At 40.1% G+C, this 18,449-nt stretch overlaps 3 protein-coding genes across 5 annotated transcripts in view; all 3 read left to right on the top strand.

Moving 5' to 3' along the window:
• The first annotated feature begins 202 nt into the window (after positions 1-202).
• Positions 203-2,781, top strand: nfkbil1 (nuclear factor of kappa light polypeptide gene enhancer in B-cells inhibitor-like 1). The gene is made up of 4 exons (XM_020606012.1): positions 203-667; positions 755-873; positions 1,581-1,692; positions 1,769-2,781. The coding sequence occupies exons 1-4, from the start codon at positions 397-399 to the stop codon at positions 2,347-2,349; spliced, it is 1,083 nt and encodes a 360-aa protein (XP_020461668.1). The 5' UTR covers positions 203-396; the 3' UTR covers positions 2,350-2,781.
• Positions 2,782-3,262: 481 nt separating this feature from the next.
• On the top strand, positions 3,263-15,134 carry atp6v0a2a (ATPase H+ transporting V0 subunit a2a). 2 transcript variants are annotated; one of them, XM_020606062.1, is made up of 20 exons: positions 3,263-3,955; positions 4,447-4,525; positions 4,716-4,813; positions 7,424-7,561; positions 8,000-8,076; positions 8,178-8,304; positions 8,513-8,595; positions 8,675-8,768; positions 8,855-9,067; positions 9,741-9,891; positions 9,993-10,132; positions 10,223-10,380; positions 10,495-10,585; positions 10,670-10,788; positions 11,819-12,029; positions 12,113-12,232; positions 12,297-12,413; positions 12,694-12,811; positions 13,582-13,753; positions 14,177-15,134. In XM_020606062.1, exons 1-20 carry the CDS (start codon positions 3,845-3,847, stop codon positions 14,277-14,279), a joined length of 2,520 nt encoding a protein of 839 aa, XP_020461718.1. In that variant the 5' UTR covers positions 3,263-3,844; the 3' UTR covers positions 14,280-15,134. The 2 variants fall into 2 exon arrangements, with proteins under 2 accessions (XP_020461718.1, XP_020461717.1); XM_020606061.1 differs by having other exon boundaries at positions 7,979-8,076.
• A 582-nt stretch (positions 15,135-15,716) lies between these two features.
• The window catches only part of osbp2a (oxysterol binding protein 2a), a 12,510-nt gene continuing 9,777 nt past the window's right edge, over positions 15,717-18,449 (top strand). For both annotated transcript variants that reach the window (XM_020606041.1, XM_020606042.1), the window contains exons 1-2: positions 15,717-16,211; positions 17,085-17,290. In XM_020606041.1, the coding sequence (XP_020461697.1) occupies positions 16,051-16,211; positions 17,085-17,290 (367 nt within the window). In that variant the 5' untranslated portion in view covers positions 15,717-16,050. The remainder of the gene's footprint in view (positions 16,212-17,084; positions 17,291-18,449) is intronic.

Here is an 18,449-nt window from a genome sequence, read left to right as displayed (position 1 = left end):
TGCGCAGACTGGTTTAGCCACTCTGTTCAGAGAACACTCCTTCCTGCAGAAATAAATATGTAATAACTTTCAGAATTGATGTTAAGTATTTATTTTACACTCGCTGAGCTTTAAAAGACAATTTTTCCACAATCGTCCAATCGTTTTCAAAGGTATGTTACTGACAAAACCATCCCGGTGTAATGTTATTTCTGTCTGCGACATCTAGCGACACCGCCGGAACCATCCTCTTACCGGAACCTTGGTGTCTGAGTTGTTGCTGGCCAGGAAATATTAAGAAAGAGGACCGGGCTAAGCTATGTAAACATAGTTCCTCGGTTGTTCGGCCTTTGGAAGCTAACGAAACCAACTGATATAAATAACTGCTAGTGACCTCAATAGTGTCACTACCACAGCATGTCGTCTCGCAAACAGAAGCGGGTGTGGAGGTACGTGGAGGAGGGCAGTTTGTTGAAACTGAAGTCGTATCTGCGGAAACACCGGGATCTGCATGTGAACTTCTCCCAGGGAAAGCGGGGGGCCCCGCTGCATGGGGCCTGCAGCCTGCGAGACGATGCTATGCTGCGGCTGCTGCTGAAACACAGAGCCAGTGTTCTCCAGAAGGACCGTAAAGGCGACACAGCGCTACACATAGCAGCCAACAAGGTTCTTAAACACGGGAAAACAGGTGAGGACAGTGGAGTCAGCGGGCGTTTAATTATAAAAGTTAGCTGGCATTTGTTTTTATCTTGGCTTTGTGTTGGTCTTCCTTCAGCCTATGACGACCTGGTTGTGCCCCTCATAAAGCGCTGTCCGGAGGCTATGAACGCCCCCAACATTTGTGGAGTCACTCCTGAAGACCTGCTGAGCAACATAAGACATAACGTTAGAGAGGTAAACAGTAGTGTGAAGCTGTTACTAGAAACTAGAGAGATATATACTGTAACTGTTAAGTCCATCAAATGTCAAATAAGCAAAATGCTTGATTCGTTGGATCAAAAGTATGAAGTCATCACTTTGGAGAGGTTGGAACTTGACAATAACATTAGCAGTTCTACTTTGGAAATGACATTTATCAAAACAGTTTGCATTGGGTGTTCTCGTAGTCAACCAATAATAGATTGGGCCAATATTTCTGCTAGCTGTGATAATGGAGCTGAAACAACTAATCGGTTAATTGACAGACAGTTATGATATTATCGGCTTATCTCATCACTGCTGTGTATATTATTATATTACAGCCAAGATACTGTGGCAGTGAGATGCTAATAACATTGTGTTTTTGAGGTAATTTTGACACAGTCCATGGAAATAACTTGATTTTTTTTTAAATCCAATACATAGTCCAAAATGCCACAATATTCAGTTTGCAATACATGAAATCCTCACGTTAGAGATGCTGCAATGAGAGAGATAACAATTCATTTACCAATCAAAGAAAACATTTTTGAATAAATGCCCAAATAGTTAGTGAAGTGATCTGTTGAGGAAGGAATAAAGCTTGCAAAAACCTGGCATGGTTCTTTATCATCATATGTACGCAGATGAGAATTTGATCTGCAGTGGATCACATTGCATTTATCTCCTGGCATCTTTCACAGACTGAAGAAGACATGAGCCCTCCACCTGAAACTGACCCTGAGAGGGAATGGCAGAAGAAGCTATTGGGTGAATGGATGGATTCATTCTGTACAACTTTTGAAGTATATGAAGGTAAATTTTAAATTCCTTCTTTAATATATTTAGACGTTCCCCTGATGATAATAACACTGCTGTATTTGTTTCACAGCTGATGATTTTCTTCCTGACTGTGAAGACTTTGGGGCCTGGGCTGATCGTATTAGGAAAGAATATTTCGATAAAAGGCATGCTGAAGCCCAGAGACGGGCAGCACAATTTTCTGGATGTAAATGTAGGAAGACTAATCATGACAGCGAGCAAAGACAGCAAAGCCATAAGGAGCAACTTAAAAAGCTTCAGAAGGAACATGAAGAGTATCTTGCTCGTGCTGCACGCAAAGAGGAAGAGATTCAGCAGAGCAAGAAACTGCAGTATGATGAGAAGTGCGCAGCTACTTTTCATGGTGGCTCTTCAGCTGGCAGCACAAAGCTGAGCTACAGTGACATCCCCTGGCCAGCTCTGCGGGGTACAGTGCAGGAGATGGTGGATGTCATGCTGCACGGCGTGGACCGAAACGACATTCCGGCATTTCGTAAAGTGCTCCTGAAGCAGCAAGTGCTCTGGCATCCTGATAAATTTGCTCAGAGATGTGAAGCTCGGTTAGAGAAGAGGGACAAGCAGAGGATCATGGACACTGTCACAGCTCTGTCACAAGAGCTCAACAGACTGGTTCAGAGTCTTAGGATGTAAAAATGAATATTTGTATCTCTGTTTGATCTGATTACAGTTTTGTTGAAATATCAGTGTGCGCTTACATAATTAAAACAGTGGTTTTGATCCTGGATTGAACACTTTATGTAATACCTTATATAAAAACAATATATCTGGCATCATTCAGATTATAACCCTGAGTTATATTTGTGTTGAGTCATGTGGGCCTACTCCAGGAACATGTAGTCATGAAAATGATGTTTGTACAGTTGATCGGTTTTATTAAAATGTGCTGTAAAAATTCAATTTACACAATCAAAAAAATCACTGAGTAAAGGTTTTCACATACAAATAGCAGATGGCCTGTCCGCTTTCAGTGATGGAACAGAAAGATGCGTTGGTTGCCAGGTTTGGGAGCCAATCCCCGCTTTTTCTTTGTCCACGAGCATAATTTAAAACGCAGATTATGGGACTGAAAGTAGTTGTTTGCGACCTAAATGTGGGTATAGTAGGGCTACAATTACCCCTAATAAAAAGCAAAATGTAACTAAAGTCTATCAATAAACTTGTAACGCAATAGGTTATCACAACAAAATGTTAAAATGGAATGTTGCTGTAACCACAACAGTTCTAGTGAAAAAATAGTGTATCATTTTGGAATGAAATACTTAATATTCACATTTTTGTTCATTATAATTTGGTGTTAATTAGGCTATAACACAGGCCCAGTGTCATACAGCTGCAGGAACACTACCTAGTGCTGTGCATAGAATAACTACATAGCAACAGCCAACGCACTAAAATGGGCGCTGATATAAATTTCCCATTACACTAGTTGTTTTAGGTAAATATAAACTACAACGAATAACCAATACCAACTGCACCTTCTCTTTTTACACCAAGAAAAATCCGATTATTTCAGGGGATGCGACAATATCTGGCAACCCGGAGACGCAATCTGTGTCAATTGCCGGGCGACGTAGCGCGAATAAAGGCCGTATCCTATTTCTGACTGTGGGGTTTTAAGCCTGTGAGGCTGCGTTTAACCCCGTTTGTCTACATGGCAGGTTTATGGTTTATGTTTTAATTTTCCTGTTGCGTGTTTGTGGCCGACCATCGCTGCATCGTCACCGTGTTTTTGCGCTGTAATGACAGGTTTTCAAGTTAGAGCGCACAGGATGACGCCTTTCTCTGTGATCGCTCGATGCAAAAGGTGCACCAGGGAGGTTTCTGTCTTTGTGTTCATATTTTATATTCAATAGACACCAGGGGGCTTTGAAGGGGGACAGAACGGTGCGACAACCACACACAGAATGAGGATTTTTTTTCCTTTCTGAAAATCGGCGATGTTAATGAACAATAATTAATCCTCGGGGCCAAGTTAATTGGTTAAGGGGGTTAAAGCCACGTTTCGACTCGTTCAGCTGTGTAATGTCCCATTTTCGAGTGTAGTGAACGGCTCGTTGTCCAGGTTCACTGGGCTACAGGCAGATCAGCAGGCAGCGGAGCAGACCTGATTGTCTCGCAGATAAAGATGGTGTTTCGGAGTGAGGAGATGTGCTTGGCGCAATTGTTCCTGCAGTCCGGTTCTGAATATGACTGCATTAGAGAGCTCGGAGAGCTGGGGCTGGTCGAGTTTCGAGATGTAAGTAGAAAGGCTGATGATGCACCAACACTCATCTGTGTGAACTCTACCGCCCGTGTCAAAGGCTTTGTGCTTAATTACGTGTTTTCCTATCAAAATACACAATAAATTGATTCTACCCCACACCTCATTTTCTGATTGCGTAAGCTGTGTGTTTTAAGAATAAGGCATCTTCAAATAGTGAAATATGCCTAAATGTTCTTGTGCACTCAGTGTTTCCATGGAAAGAGTCAAACAATATCTTTCTCTGCAGTATGATTCACATCCATATACATTTTAGCCACATAACCTCTAAAAATATAGCTCAGCATACTTCACATTGCACTTGGCTCAGGGAGAGGAATTCATTTTTAACAGTATTTAAACAATAGCTAACAACATTAGAATTTGTCTAAGACAAGTGAGCAATATGCCACAGTAATCCTTGCTATTGCACATGCATGATGCAGTGACTTGCAGCCACCTGACCTGTGATGATCCTCTGGTTTCAGCTTAACCCCAGTGTCAGCTCCTTCCAGCGGCGCTTTGTCAGCGAAATCAAGAGATGTGAGGAGATGGAGAGAATTCTGGGTAAGAGGCCAGAGCACCTGGGATAGTTCATGTGCATACACATGAACTATTAATCATTAGGGTAGTAACCAGCTCACATCTGACTGTGATTTGTTAAATGGTCCCTCAGAGATTTAGATTTCACAGCTTGTTTAACAGCTCTTCAGTGGTAACTACAATCAAACCAAGTGTCAGCGTTTTTTGTTGACAGGCTACCTTCTGAGGGAGATCCAAAAGGCTCACATCGCCATCCCACAGGAGGATGAGAGTCCACTGGCTCCTCCCCCCAGACAAGTCCTGGAGATCATGGTAAGTGTCTTATTAACCTCATTTTACTATCAAATTGCCCACTTTTCATCACATATTGTTGACTATATTTCTATAGGTTTGATCATATTTGCATATGTCATTTACATGAGAAAAACGTAGCTCTGTATACAGGTTTTTTTTTTTATGTCTGCCACAGTGCACACTTGTCGATGAGTCCTGTGAACGTCCAGTTTCCTTTAATTTCCCCATTAAGTAGCTTTATGGATGGAAAATCATCTCATTCTATACTGTCTGACTATATTATGTATTATGTGTTATACTGTATAGTATTACCTTGTTTCAGCTTTTCATTGAATCTACATGATGTTTACACTGAGTGAAATGTTCAAACTCAAGTCTGCATTTTTATGTCTGCACTGATCCATCAAATGGAAACATTGTAGATGTTCTGAGTTATTCGATTTCTTTTTTCTATCCTGGGATATTAGGTGTCTTTGGTAATGTTAAGGTCTCCTGTTAAATTTAATATAAAGCTCTGTGGGTGTAAATAAACTGTGTCTGCACAGTGTGAGTTTAGACTAACTGTCACAACAATGGGATTAGAAGCTCACACCTCTGTAACATTTGCACCAACTGAGTCACCTCCTCAGCTGAGAATCCAGTGTAGTTTTTAGCCGCCTGGACTCTGCTGCATTTACCACTCCTGTTGGTAACTGCTACACAATCCAAGTTGAGGATGTGATGAGTTGGTTTCTGAAACTAGAATATGGTGCTTACATGTGTTGCAGTCGGTTCTCTTTACCATGCTAACTCTGAGAGACGAGGCAGTCCAAGTAGCTTCAAAACAGTGATTTATTCAATGAACACAGGTAAAAATTAACATTACACGCTCAGGTATCTTGCACCTCTAACATGCACGCAGGCAGCTGAAAGATGAAAGACCCTGAACCCAACAGGGCTATACATTATATCGCCTCGGGCTAATCCCATACTAACAGGAGACGCCAAGCCGCAGCGTCTCCCAGGGACAGCTTTACAGCTGGCCAGAGCAGTAGCCAAAACATGAGGAAAATCAATGTGTGAATGTCTGTTGATTATGTGGTGTGTAGCTAAAAAACATTCTAACACGACCTCTAGTGACATGTCCTAACATTAACCTCTAGAGTCCTGAGCTTTGGTTTCATATGCATTTTTGGTCCTCATATGAGGACGCAGGGACTCTAGAGGTTAAACATAAGAACATATTATGACTATGGCTACAGTTATACACGTCATAATAATAATATTAAACATTCTGTCTGTTGACAGTCATCCACTTTTCTATCTAGTTATCCTTGACCATAAGCATCCTGCAGTAACTCATGAAAATGAGTAAGCATTTAACAGCCTAAGCTAGACATCCTGACTACTCTAAAACATTTCTAATACATAAAGTATCTGACCAATATCTATCTGACTAAAAATACCTAACACATGCAAACCATATACTTTAACTGGGGTCATTTTTGTCGTACTCGAGTCCTAGACTTGAGCACTGATGACTTGGACTTGAACTCAGATTCAAGTGTTGACTGAATTTATACTCAGAATTTGGAGACAAGGACTAACATTTTCTGTAAAAGGCCCTAATAATTTGGCATATTGATATTAAATCTGTTTGCCCACCCCATGCTGTAACAAATTCACACTGTTCACTTCTAAGTTGTGTGTGTGTGTGTGTGTGTGTGTGTGTGTGTGTGTGTGTGTGTGTGTGTGTGTATATATATATATATGCTTACAAGTGCATTTGTTTGGCTATTGTGTAACACATGGTAAGTGAACTATTTTTAAAATGGTGAGGGCTGTGTCAGTTGTATGTAATGGAGACCATGATGACTCGGGTAATGGGGACTCGACTCTGGCTCAAACACTGGGGACTCGAGACTTGACTTGGAGTTAAGGGGTAGTGACTAAATTACTGATTGGTGTCCTCCCAAAACATCATCATATCTGTGATATTAGGATGTAAGCACATCAGCTGATTGTGCACTTTCCTATTTTCATTTGGAATTTTTTTCATTATCCTATATATTTTTTGCTGCATATGTGAAATACTTGCCTATTATGTAGTACAAAATGTGTTATATTGGGTTACATGCCAATGCAGCCTAACAGAAACCTGTGAACATCCAGTATCTATCTATCTATCTATCTATCTATCTATCTGGTACATTAAAGTAAAACTGTGTAACCTTTGAGAAAAGAAATAACAGATTCTTCATTTTACAAACCAACAGCTGAATTCATACACAATAAAACACACTGCTGCTCATTTCAGGACATTCAAAGGTTTCACTGCTACAGCCTTACTTTATCTGGTATAACCAGTGGTCTAGGGTATCTCGCATTAGCAGACCTTACAGTAATATTGCTGGATAATGAACATTACAGAGTCATTTGCTTGTCATGATGACTCTTTTCAACTTGCTGCCACTGTTACAATGGCTTGGTGTTTAAACAATGGTTCAGCATTGACAACAATGTTATCCCATAATTGTCATTTGTAGGTGCAGTTCAGCAGAATGTACATAGATTTTTGAGTAGCCATAGCCTAAGTTAGCCTTTCACTGTTGAATTCAGACTTAAGCTGGTGTACCATGTGGTGTTCAGGAGCAGCTCCAGAGGCTGGAGATGGAGCTCAGCGAGGTGGCAAGGAATAAAGAGAAGCTGCAGAGGAACCTCCTGGAGCTCACCGAGTACACGCACATGCTGAAGATCACGGGGACCTTCATACATAGCCGCTCTAGAGTAAGAGTGTTTCTCTTCAGCTGGTCATTTATCGCCCTCACCAAGCATCTGTTATATATTACTTTTATGGTTCCACTCTATTTGCACCACAGTCAAGATGCTTCCCGTCACCTCACCAGCAGCATCTTGTTTTCTTGTCACTGATGTGTTTTGCTTCCCTGCGTGACAGAGGTGGAACTATTGCTGGCTTTAAATAATGACATGATCACAATGCAGCCGTTACAAGCAGCACCCGACTCAGCCAGGCTGCCGTGTTAAAGAGGGATACAGCAAAGAGCAAAAATGATGTCTGTGTCAGACGGGTTTGTGAGATCACATTCAAGTGTGTGAACATCACATTGACTTTGTGTAGAATTTCATTTAAGGATCAGTTACTGTCAGCTATCATGAATGAAACATATTCCTTTTTATAACTAGCATGAGGCTCTTGGTCCCCAGTATGAAGAATTCCCCACTATGGAAACAGACTCAGTCACAGGATGCACTGGTATGCAGAGACTTGGAGCCAAGCTAGGGTGAGCTGCAATGTGTCATCCACAGCCACGTAATGGTGTTTATGGTGCAGGTGTTACTAAAATATAAATCCTAAATGTAATGGGATCTCTTCTGGCTGTAGGTTTGTTTCAGGTCTTATCCAGCGGGTGAAGGTTGAGGCCTTTGAGCGTATGTTGTGGAGAGTGTGTAAGGGTTACACCATCCTCAGCTATGCAGAAGTAGATGAGAACCTGGCTGATCTGGACACTGTGAGTTGAAATTAAGTTGTGATTAGAAATGATGTATCATTCCTTCTGTTTCAAAATGTATTTATTAATGAATATTTAATATTATAGTAAGAGGGTTCCACTGACCAGGATGTACTTGATATATCAATATGTATATATATTCAAATGATATTGTGATTTTTTTTTTTTTGGACTGTTGTAATAACATGTCTGATTTGTGTTGTTTCAGGGTGAGATAAACAAAAGTGTTGTGTTTCTTATCTCTTTCTGGGGAGACCAGATTGGACAGAAAGTTCAAAAGATCTGCGATTGGTAAGGATGCCATCATCATATATCTTTATCTGTCAATACCTGATATATTCTTCTTCACTGGTATCTCTGTTGTCCTCAGTTACCACTGCCATCTTTATCCACACCCTGAGAATGATGAGGAGAGGGCAGATGTGTTGGACAGCTTAAGGACTCGCATCCAGGACCTTAACAATGTAGGATGACAGCTTTTGATTCAGGCAGGGACATCTAACACATAGTCACATTCTTTGTGAGCTGTAAGAGCTGCTGTTTCCTGCAGGTGCTGCATCGCACTGAGGACTACTTGAGGCAGGTCCTGCAGAAGGCTTCAGAGTCAGCCTACTCCTGGGTTGTGCAGGTGAAAAAGATGAAGGCTATATATCATATCCTCAACCTCTGCAGCTTTGATGTTACCAATAAGTGTCTGATAGCTGAGGTGTGGTGTCCTGTCAGTGACCTGGCAAACCTACGGGGGGCGCTGGAAGAGGGCGCGGTGAGTAGAAAGTATATTATGCAAAAATTGAACAAGTATAAAGGCTGATTATTATTGTGATTTTTTGATTATTGCTTTTATTAATCTATTGTTGGGACCAAAATCATTTTAATTCATATTCATTTCAAACAGATAGAAAACATCCTTCAGTTTCACAGTATGCTTCAAAATGACATTTTTCACAGAGAATCAGTGTATCTTCTTAATACTAAACTAAAATTAGAATTGGCCTCAATAATCCCAGTAATAATTATAATGCCAGGACAGACAGTGTTTGACTAATTGCAGTAGTTGATTGGATTTAGGGGTAAGAGAAAGGTCTCTTGTTCAGAGGGTTTTTGGTCTCTTGAGTTGGTTGGAAGGATCATTTTTGGCCTCCTGATTGATTTGGCATTCCTCAGTAACTGTTAAGCACTGACCCTGTAGCACAAAGATATATTTTCTTTCTGTTGTCTCAGTACTGGTATCAGGCCTTTTGAATGACCAGATCTGGACCCATCTGTATTTTAAATTATTGGCTGTTGGAAAAGAGCTATAAAACATCATTTCATTTCAAACACACATTTGCTCTGAGCTCCTGTTAATTTCTAACACTGTTTCTTACAGTAACAATTTCAGAATAATCCTTCACTTTCTTACATTTTTACATACAGTATATGTCTTTTATCATCAGAGAAAAGGTGATGCCACTGTACCATCCTTTGTGAACCTCATCCCAAGCGCTGACACTCCTCCTACAATGTTAAGAACCAACAAGTTCACATCTGGCTTTCAGAGCATTGTGGAGGCTTATGGGGTGGGGGACTATCGCGAGGTAAGCCCAGGTAAGAACTCGTACTACGTCTTGCAAAGAACAATAAAGTGTTATCTTTGCTTTGGAAACGTTCAGAGTAAGTACACTGAGTATGTTTCTTCTGCCTGGCAGCTCCCTACACCATCATCACATTCCCTTTTTTATTTGCTGTGATGTTTGGTGACCTTGGGCACGGGATGGTAATGAGTCTCTTTGCCTTATGGATGGTGCTGACAGAGAAAAAGCAGAAGAAGAAACGTTCCAACAATGAGGTAGGAATGAGTTGTTCCCCTTGTTCATATTGCAGAATTGAATTATTCAAAATTAGTTGTAGCTGAGAGCTGTGTTTCTGTTGCTCCCAGATCTGGGCAATGTTTTTCAGCGGGCGTTACATCATCCTATTGATGGGACTTTTCTCCGTCTACACTGGGCTGATCTACAATGACTGTTTCTCTAAGTCTCTCAACATATTTGGCTCTGGCTGGAGCATCAAGGCTATGTTCACAAGTCAGCAGTGGACGTTAGTTACACACACATACAGATTTCATTTTTAAATACTGTATCTAAGTGTTTGTGGTGCTTTAATGAGTGCTTCAGGTTTTAATAATTGATGCCTGTCTTTGTTATGTTGCAGAAACAAAACACTCCAAACAAATGCTTTGCTCACATTAGACCCTAATATTAGTGATGTTTTCAGTGGACCATATCCATTTGGCATTGATCCTGTGAGTAAACACACATTTCAGTCAGAATATAACTGACTAATTCCTGTATCATTTTCACTGAGATGCTTTTTAATATTACATCAGATATGGAACATGGCGGTGAACCGACTGTCCTTCCTCAACTCCTACAAAATGAAGATGTCAGTTATTATTGGGGTCATCCACATGAGCTTTGGAGTAGTGCTGAGTGTCTTCAATCACTTGTGAGTGACTCAAGAGATATAGGTCCATGTCAGTAACCTTCTATCACCTTTGTTCATGTATTTACAGCATGGGCATCCATTAGTGATAATATTCATTTTGGGACTATTTAAGGTATATATTCAGTGCACTATGCTTGGAATTTTATGGTAGTTACAATATCTTGTGATACAGCACTACAATTGCCACAACTTTTGTTTTTATACTTACATTGCAGCCTATTAGGCTACAGTAAGCTACACATACTAGCCAGTATTGATGGTTCTACTGGATGAAATTAAGTTGAATAACTTTGTCAAATGTATTTTATTTCAATATTTGAGCGAGCCTTCAATTAGCAGTAGATTGTGTAATTGAAACAAACATGCAGCTCAGAGCAGAGGTATAAAGTCAATTCAGTTAAAGGATAATATGTGATATTTCTTCTTACTGTCAACAAATATCTTGACGTAACCAAAATCAACAACAAATTGTTCCACCTGTTAAGTATTAGTCTGTGTCATCACAGCCTGATTCAGCTTATTGCTCGGTGCTATGGAGCTCCATTTTTGTTCAAAAGCCAGAAATATTTTCAAGTGGACCTTGTTGCTCTTGTTTATGTAATATTTGCTAAAAACTAGAGTGAACGTTTTAAGTGTTCATCATTTTCAAAAACTAAAATGATACTCATGACCAGTTTTTAAAGGTTTATTAATTTGGTAGAAAGCACTTGGGGATGAGAGCCACTGACAGACTGGGGAAGACAAAAATATACAGGATTAACACACACTAATTTGGATTTTTAAATGAGATTTATTGACATTAACAAGAATATAGAATATCACTGACAGACAAAATTAAGTAAAAATTGAGGTTTCCCACAGAAAAACATATGCTTTGGTTTAAAGAGGTCTTGATCAGTCATTTTTTCTTTTAGGAATAAAAAACCTGTCTGTCTATTCTTTTGATAAGCACTTAGAGGTCCAGTCATTACTCATTATAATCACCACTATATAACTTTCTTTATTCCCATACTTTGCTCTCTCCCTTCAGGCACTTCCAACAGAAATCTAATGTCTATCTGCTATTTATTCCCGAGCTGCTCTTCCTGCTCTGTCTCTTTGGCTACCTGGTCTTCATGATTTTCTACAAGTGGTTGGCATTCTGTGCACGAGACTCCAACCAGGCTCCCAGCATCCTCATCCACTTCATAAACATGTTCGTCATGCAGGGGCAGGAGATCACTCCTCTGTACCCAGGACAGGTATCAGTATCATCTATAAATGTTTATCTGTTTATCAGCTCTGAGTGTACCTAGTGCATGTGTTTGTTATCTTGATTCCACAGACTGGGCTGCAGATTCTCTTAGTTGCCATAGCTATGCTGTCAGTTCCTGTGCTGCTGTTGGGAAAACCTATTTACTTGTATTGGATATTTCGTGGAGGTAAAAGCCTGCGCAGACTCAGGGTATGTCTAGTCAAAAGATTCATTTTCAGTTTTTATGAAAAACAATACTGTTGCCCCACCTCAGGGTTATGAGAGGGTGAGGCGTGTAAGTGAGGATGACAGTTCTGCAGCACCGTCCTATGAAGATGATGAAGAGGAAGAATTTGATGAAAAGAGTGGCAAGGAAACTCTTCCCAAAGAGGTCAGAGGTCCTGTCTGATAAATGTTACATTTCAAGCTGCAGTATGCAACCTTCAGTCACTTCATGTCATACATAGTCAGCCTATGTGTGAATGTGATCTTGTGGGATTCTGCCATTTGCCTGAAATTGTCTTTTGAATGGTGCATGTGACATTTTGAGGTGTACGCTGCATGAGTGGTTTTTTGCACAGATTATGATAAGATGGGCTGTGGTTATAAGAGGAAAACTAATCAGTATCAAGAAGCGGGGTTTCTTATGTGTTATTTGAATTGTTTTACAGTTTGACTTTGCAGATGTGCTCTTGCACCAGGCCATTCACACTATAGAGTACTGCCTGGGCTGCATTTCCAACACTGCGTCCTACCTGCGTCTCTGGGCGCTCAGCTTGGCTCATGCCCGTAAGTACAGCCGTAAAATGTAATCAGGTTACCTACGAAATATGACTGAAATGCATGCTAAATGACTTTCTCCATTTGCTCACTGCTACTCTTATATAACAACTGAAAGTGCTATTTTTACATATTTTTGACTCAGTGGGTCACTCGTTTACAGAGGCAGGCCTTCAGTGTTGGTGATTTTGGCTGCCATAATTCCAAGAGCAAACATCTGGATTTATAGCTGATAATAATTTAATGCCTGGATTTGCCTTTCTGTAGGCATCAATTACATTCACTTAATAGGAGAAGATTACTGTTTTTCATTATAAGCTTTTGTTAAACCTACTGACCTTCTGACTACATAGCTGCACACACACAGTATTATCCATATCCTGATTATGATTTATCCTGGTGTGGCTCCTGTTTGCATCATACAGTAACTTGGTTATTTGTATGTGATCCTACACAGCAGCACAAGCAAATTAGTCGCAGGGTTGCAAAAGCAGGAGTCAACAGGACAAAGACAGTCAGCCCCCAGCAGAGTGTCCTTCTGCAGTCTGTCTGTAATCTCCTGTAATACTGTAATCAGTATTAGGTGTTTAGTGTAGTGTGAGCAGAATTGGTGTTTCCCTCAGCAAAGTAATAGGCATATGAGATGTCAGTGTCTGGCTTTTAAACATAGAATGGGCATTTGAAATGAATTAGAAATGATTTCTTCTTCCTTGTTGGCGCACCTCCACCGGGTGGTTCCCTAATCAAATGACATCTTTATTTATTTTTATTGGTTTCAGAGCTGTCGGAGGTGTTGTGGACCATGGTGATGCGCCTAGGTCTGAGGATCACCACAAGAGTGGGGGTAGTGTTTCTGTTCCCTGTGTTCGGCCTCTTCGCTACACTCACAGTGTTTATCCTACTAGTCATGGAAGGCTTGTCGGCGTTCCTCCATGCTCTCCGCCTTCACTGGTGAGTCTCAGTCATAGAAACTGATCTGGATGTTCACAGTCATTCTTCAGCTCAGTAGATACTGTCTTGGATTGAACCTAGCTCAGTAGATACTGTCTTGGATTGAATCTTATTGATCTTATTGTAATGGAGCTAAACTGATGTCATTTCCTATTCTGTAAAGCAGCATAAAGCAGTTAATGTTACTATTTTGACTTTTTCTAGAGGATTTTATCGGCTGTATTATTCACCTTTAACTATTGAATGATAGTATCAGTGATTTTTTTTAGAAACTTTATAACATTAAAGTACAATATTATGTTTGAATGCTAAGAATTGTTTTCAGTGTCACACGCTTTATTCAGTTTCCTATTTAACTTCACCTTCTTCATCATTTATTCTGCCAACATTAAAGTGCATTGCTTGCTTCCACTATGGTTTCAGGGTGGAATTTCAGAACAAATTCTATCATGGGACTGGAGTCAAGTTTGTGCCCTTCGACTTCTCCCTTCTACCCTCTGTTTTTGAGCAAGATGGCTTGCTTTAAAGATATGGACCCTGATGTGCAGGATATGAGCAGAAGGAGACTTTCTGATTAGAAAAGATGCTGGAATGATTCACACTGTGATAACGACAACAAACCTGCGAGACAGCGGATTGAGACTCACTCTTGTAGCAACGTTTTTCAAGGTGAAGATTTTTAAAATGTTTTTGGCTGTGCTGACTGCCTTATTACACTGTACCCAGCAAACCTCTGAACACACAGAGGTTCAAAGTCCTTGTTCTGTTCATGATTACATTTTGTAGATGAGATACTGCTCAACACTACTTGTCACAACAGTTGGGTGAATTTAAATATTTGATTTGCATTGTGCTAGATAAACTGGTTTTGTATTATCTACAACATGGTGTTTAAAATGAACAGTTCAGCAGTACAAGGTAAGGTTTAAATGCATATATATCAAAGATCATATAAAGCTTTTGGCAGTTTTTTTTTTACTACTTCTCCATGTGAGGGACGAAAAGCTGTGGGTATCACAGTCTAGGTAAAAAACAAAAAATGACATCCTTTTTGTGAGGCATCTTGTCACAAAGCACTTTGCAGAAATGATTGTACAATTTAAGGTTTTCACTAATGACCATGATGATGCCAAATGAAAATAATCAACATTAGCTGTTTGCTTCTCTACTTATTAATGCATTTATTTAAACATAGCTTCCCCTGTAACTCCAGCAAAAGTCAAGAAGCCTTAGGTCTTTCTCTGATGATACTACTTATTGCATTTCTTAATGGTAATAAATCGTGGTATTTATTTAAATTATTGTCTGTACAAGAGTCTAATATTTTATCATTTTGATGTGTTCTGAGAAATGTAAGCAAATAAAACATTCATGTTCCATGTGCCAATTTATTAGCCCTTTCATTTACTGATTTTATTGATAATCAGTTACTCACTTTTAACTTACTGTAGTGTTTCATGTGCAGGGCTTTTGTCTTGGCCGCAGTTATGGTATCTTTATCTGAGCTGTTACACTGACCTGTTTTGACAAGTCACCACACTAAAACTGATTTTTATGAGAAAATCTTCCAATGAGTTTCCACAATAAATGTACTTTTCAGAGAAATTACAATTGAAAACATGAATTTGCAAATCATTCAGTCTTCACTCCACTTAAGATGTTTTAATCAAATATGAGCATAAAACTAAACTACACTTAAACATCTAAAAGTTTTTGTGTAAAGATTAAGTCCTCTTTGGAAAGATTAAGCTAGTGTAGGAGGGGGATGTGGCCCAGGTCAAAATGACATTCTGTGGTGAAAAAAGTACAAGAAAGTACTGGAGTACAAGTATCTTACTTCGGTGAATGTAGACTACTTTGGATTCAATGATGTTAAAATGAATGCAATCTATTTTTCTAGGCTCCCTCCAACAGACTCGCAACACACATACGCACACAGACCCACAAACGCAGACCCCTAGGCTACAACCCTGTGATAAGGACGTCATCATGATCCCTCTCTCACATCCACCGGCTTTAATAATACACACAGCAAAAGTGCGAGCTCAAAACGTTGTATGGTTTGGTGCATTAATGTGGTTTGTTGTCTCATCCCGGCTCCAACAGTAGCGTCGGGTAACTATTTCAAGTAACGAGGGACACTGGCACAGCTTTACCAAACAGCTGCAAGCTAACGGCGGCTCTAGCCAGATGATGCAGTGGCAGCGCAGCTAGCTAACAGCTGGGGTGGACAGGCAACAACTGCACTGACTCTCCGTCCGTCCCGCCGGAGGAACAGCAACAGCCGAGAGGAGGACATGACCGAGCTGGTGAAAAGTTTGCCCTCCCCGTCTCTCCCGGGGCTCCAGCTGCCGTATTTGGATAACTACAAGGGCTGGCTCTTTAAATGGACCAACTACCTGAAGGGCTACCAGCGGCGCTGGTTCGTCCTCAGTAACGGCCTGCTGTCCTACTACAGGTCAGGCTATCCGAGTCCGTAGTTGGCGCTCTGCCAGACCATTTAGGTTATTTATTCACTGCACATCAAAAATTGATGATTGTTACTGTAAAAAAAAAAAAAAAAACATGACGGAATGTAGTCTGCTGAATCAGTGATTATTTTAAAATGGGAAAACTATTTATTTTTCTTGTCTGTCATCCAGTGTAGAGAAGAGGGAGTGTCCTGAGTGATGCCATTAGTTTAACATAAGCACCAAGAATCACCTGAGCCAAGGCTACAAGATGAATTACAATTTATGATTTACAAATATATTAATTGAGCCTTACAGAGTTATCCTACTAAGCTAGCTATATGATTTGACTGATACCTTAATATTTTAAGATAACTAAAAATGTGATAGAGTAGCCTATAATGTTAAAACAGTGATTATATGATAACCACAATTATACAAAACATATATCAAAAGGCATTTAGTATTCACAATGATAAAGGTATGGCCTAATGCTAGCTAGTTTTATATTATATTATATTATGTTAGATTTGTAGGCCATGATCATGTAAGACAAAAGGTCAGTGTTAAGCTACAGTACGCTAGCTAGTTTTATATTATATTATATTGTGTTAGATTTGTAGGCCATGATCATGCAAGACAAAAGGTCAGAGTGTTAAGCTACAGTACATGTTATGATCAAACAATGTAGGATCCAGAGTATCCAAAGCTCGTCTCTAGAGAAAAAGCTTCGTCATTGAGGCTTGTTTGTTTGGCAGACTTATTCAGATGGTAGTTTCCTTATGTATTAAATGGTGCACATTGAAATTGAGCAGTGAGAGGCTTTTGTTCTGCTGCCATGCACTACTATTAACATCTCAGTTCATGCTGGTTTCCCTCAGGACTCAGGCAGAGATGGCACACACTTGCCGGGGCACCATTCCCTTGGCAACAGCACACATCGAGGTGGGTGACACCTGCCACTTGGTGTTAACCTGCGGAGGCCGAAGCTACCACCTGAAGGCCACCTCGGAGGGAGAGTGTCAGCGATGGGTGTCAGCTCTGCAGCAAGCCAAGGCCAATGCCACACTTCTCATGCATCACTCAGGTCAGATGGACCGTTTATACTCATGTGTCAGACAGCGTTATATATTTTTGTTTATATTTATAATATTTGCTGGTGTTTAGTTTTACAGATGTGTGGTGGATGTTCACAAACAGAATTGTGCTTGTGGAAAAAAGTGAATCGAATTGGTAAAATGGGCAGCCGTTAGCAGAGATTTGAATTTGAATGAAAGAAAAGTGTCTCAGATTATCTACTTAAAAGGAATGACCTGGTTTACCTGAGAAAGTCTGAGGCAGACAAACTAATTTTAGCAGCACCCTCAACACAGGTTCATGCATCAAGACCCACTTACCTAAATACATATTTTATTTCTTTATAGCCTTCAGTGTCATATCAACAGCTGGCCACGAGAGGGCAGTGTTGTCAAGCTGTTTGGATGGAAGCTGGCACACTGGGTTTTTGCTCTTCCTCTCCATCTTTCTCTCCCGCTCTTTGGCACAAATGTGCACATGCACACAAGCAGCTGCCACCTCCCTCCCACTCTGCTCCTTTCGCCTTCAGTATGACGACAGTGAGAGCTGAATGAAATGACCTTCCTTTAGGCTCCTCCTCCAGAACAGGAGGAGGAGCAGAAAAAAAGCAAATAGGAGGGTGTGAGAATTTTCATTGAAAATATTCTTCACCATACACAGTGTGAACAATAGGGAGACATGGTTGCAGTTATTTCATTGAGAGTCACTTTGTAAGTAGCATGTTTGTTGTTATCAGTAGAATACAAATTATGATAGAAGCTATGCTGTCATGCATGTGTATGTTTGCAATTGTAATTTCAGTGTGTGTATGTGTGCGGTGTTCAGTAAGTTTTCCAATAGAATTCTGTACAAATGTCTGTGTAAAGACGCTAGCTGGATTTCTCATAGGAGAGATTTTGCTTCATAATAGCATGGTACCATAAATTTGTGATTGTGGAACAAGAGAACAGTCAGTCTCAGTGTGGCATATTTGACTTTTTGTTTGAAAGTTAAAATACATTTTTCTCTGATTTAATTATTCCAGAGAGGTGTGTGCCTTTTAATCACCCTTTAATGCTGAGTAAAAGCTTTGCATCTGCAAGACGTAAATCAGTGTTTGTATTACCATATTAGCATATGGAGACGCTGAATAATGTCTGAGGTGTTGTATGTACCACTGTTTAACATTT

The sequence above is a fragment of the Monopterus albus genome, unplaced genomic scaffold, assembly GCF_001952655.1.
Source record: "Monopterus albus unplaced genomic scaffold, M_albus_1.0 scaffold75.1, whole genome shotgun sequence".
In the NCBI taxonomy this organism is placed as follows: Eukaryota; Metazoa; Chordata; class Actinopteri; order Synbranchiformes; family Synbranchidae; genus Monopterus; species Monopterus albus.
This window is presented reverse-complemented; position numbering and strand designations above follow the sequence as displayed.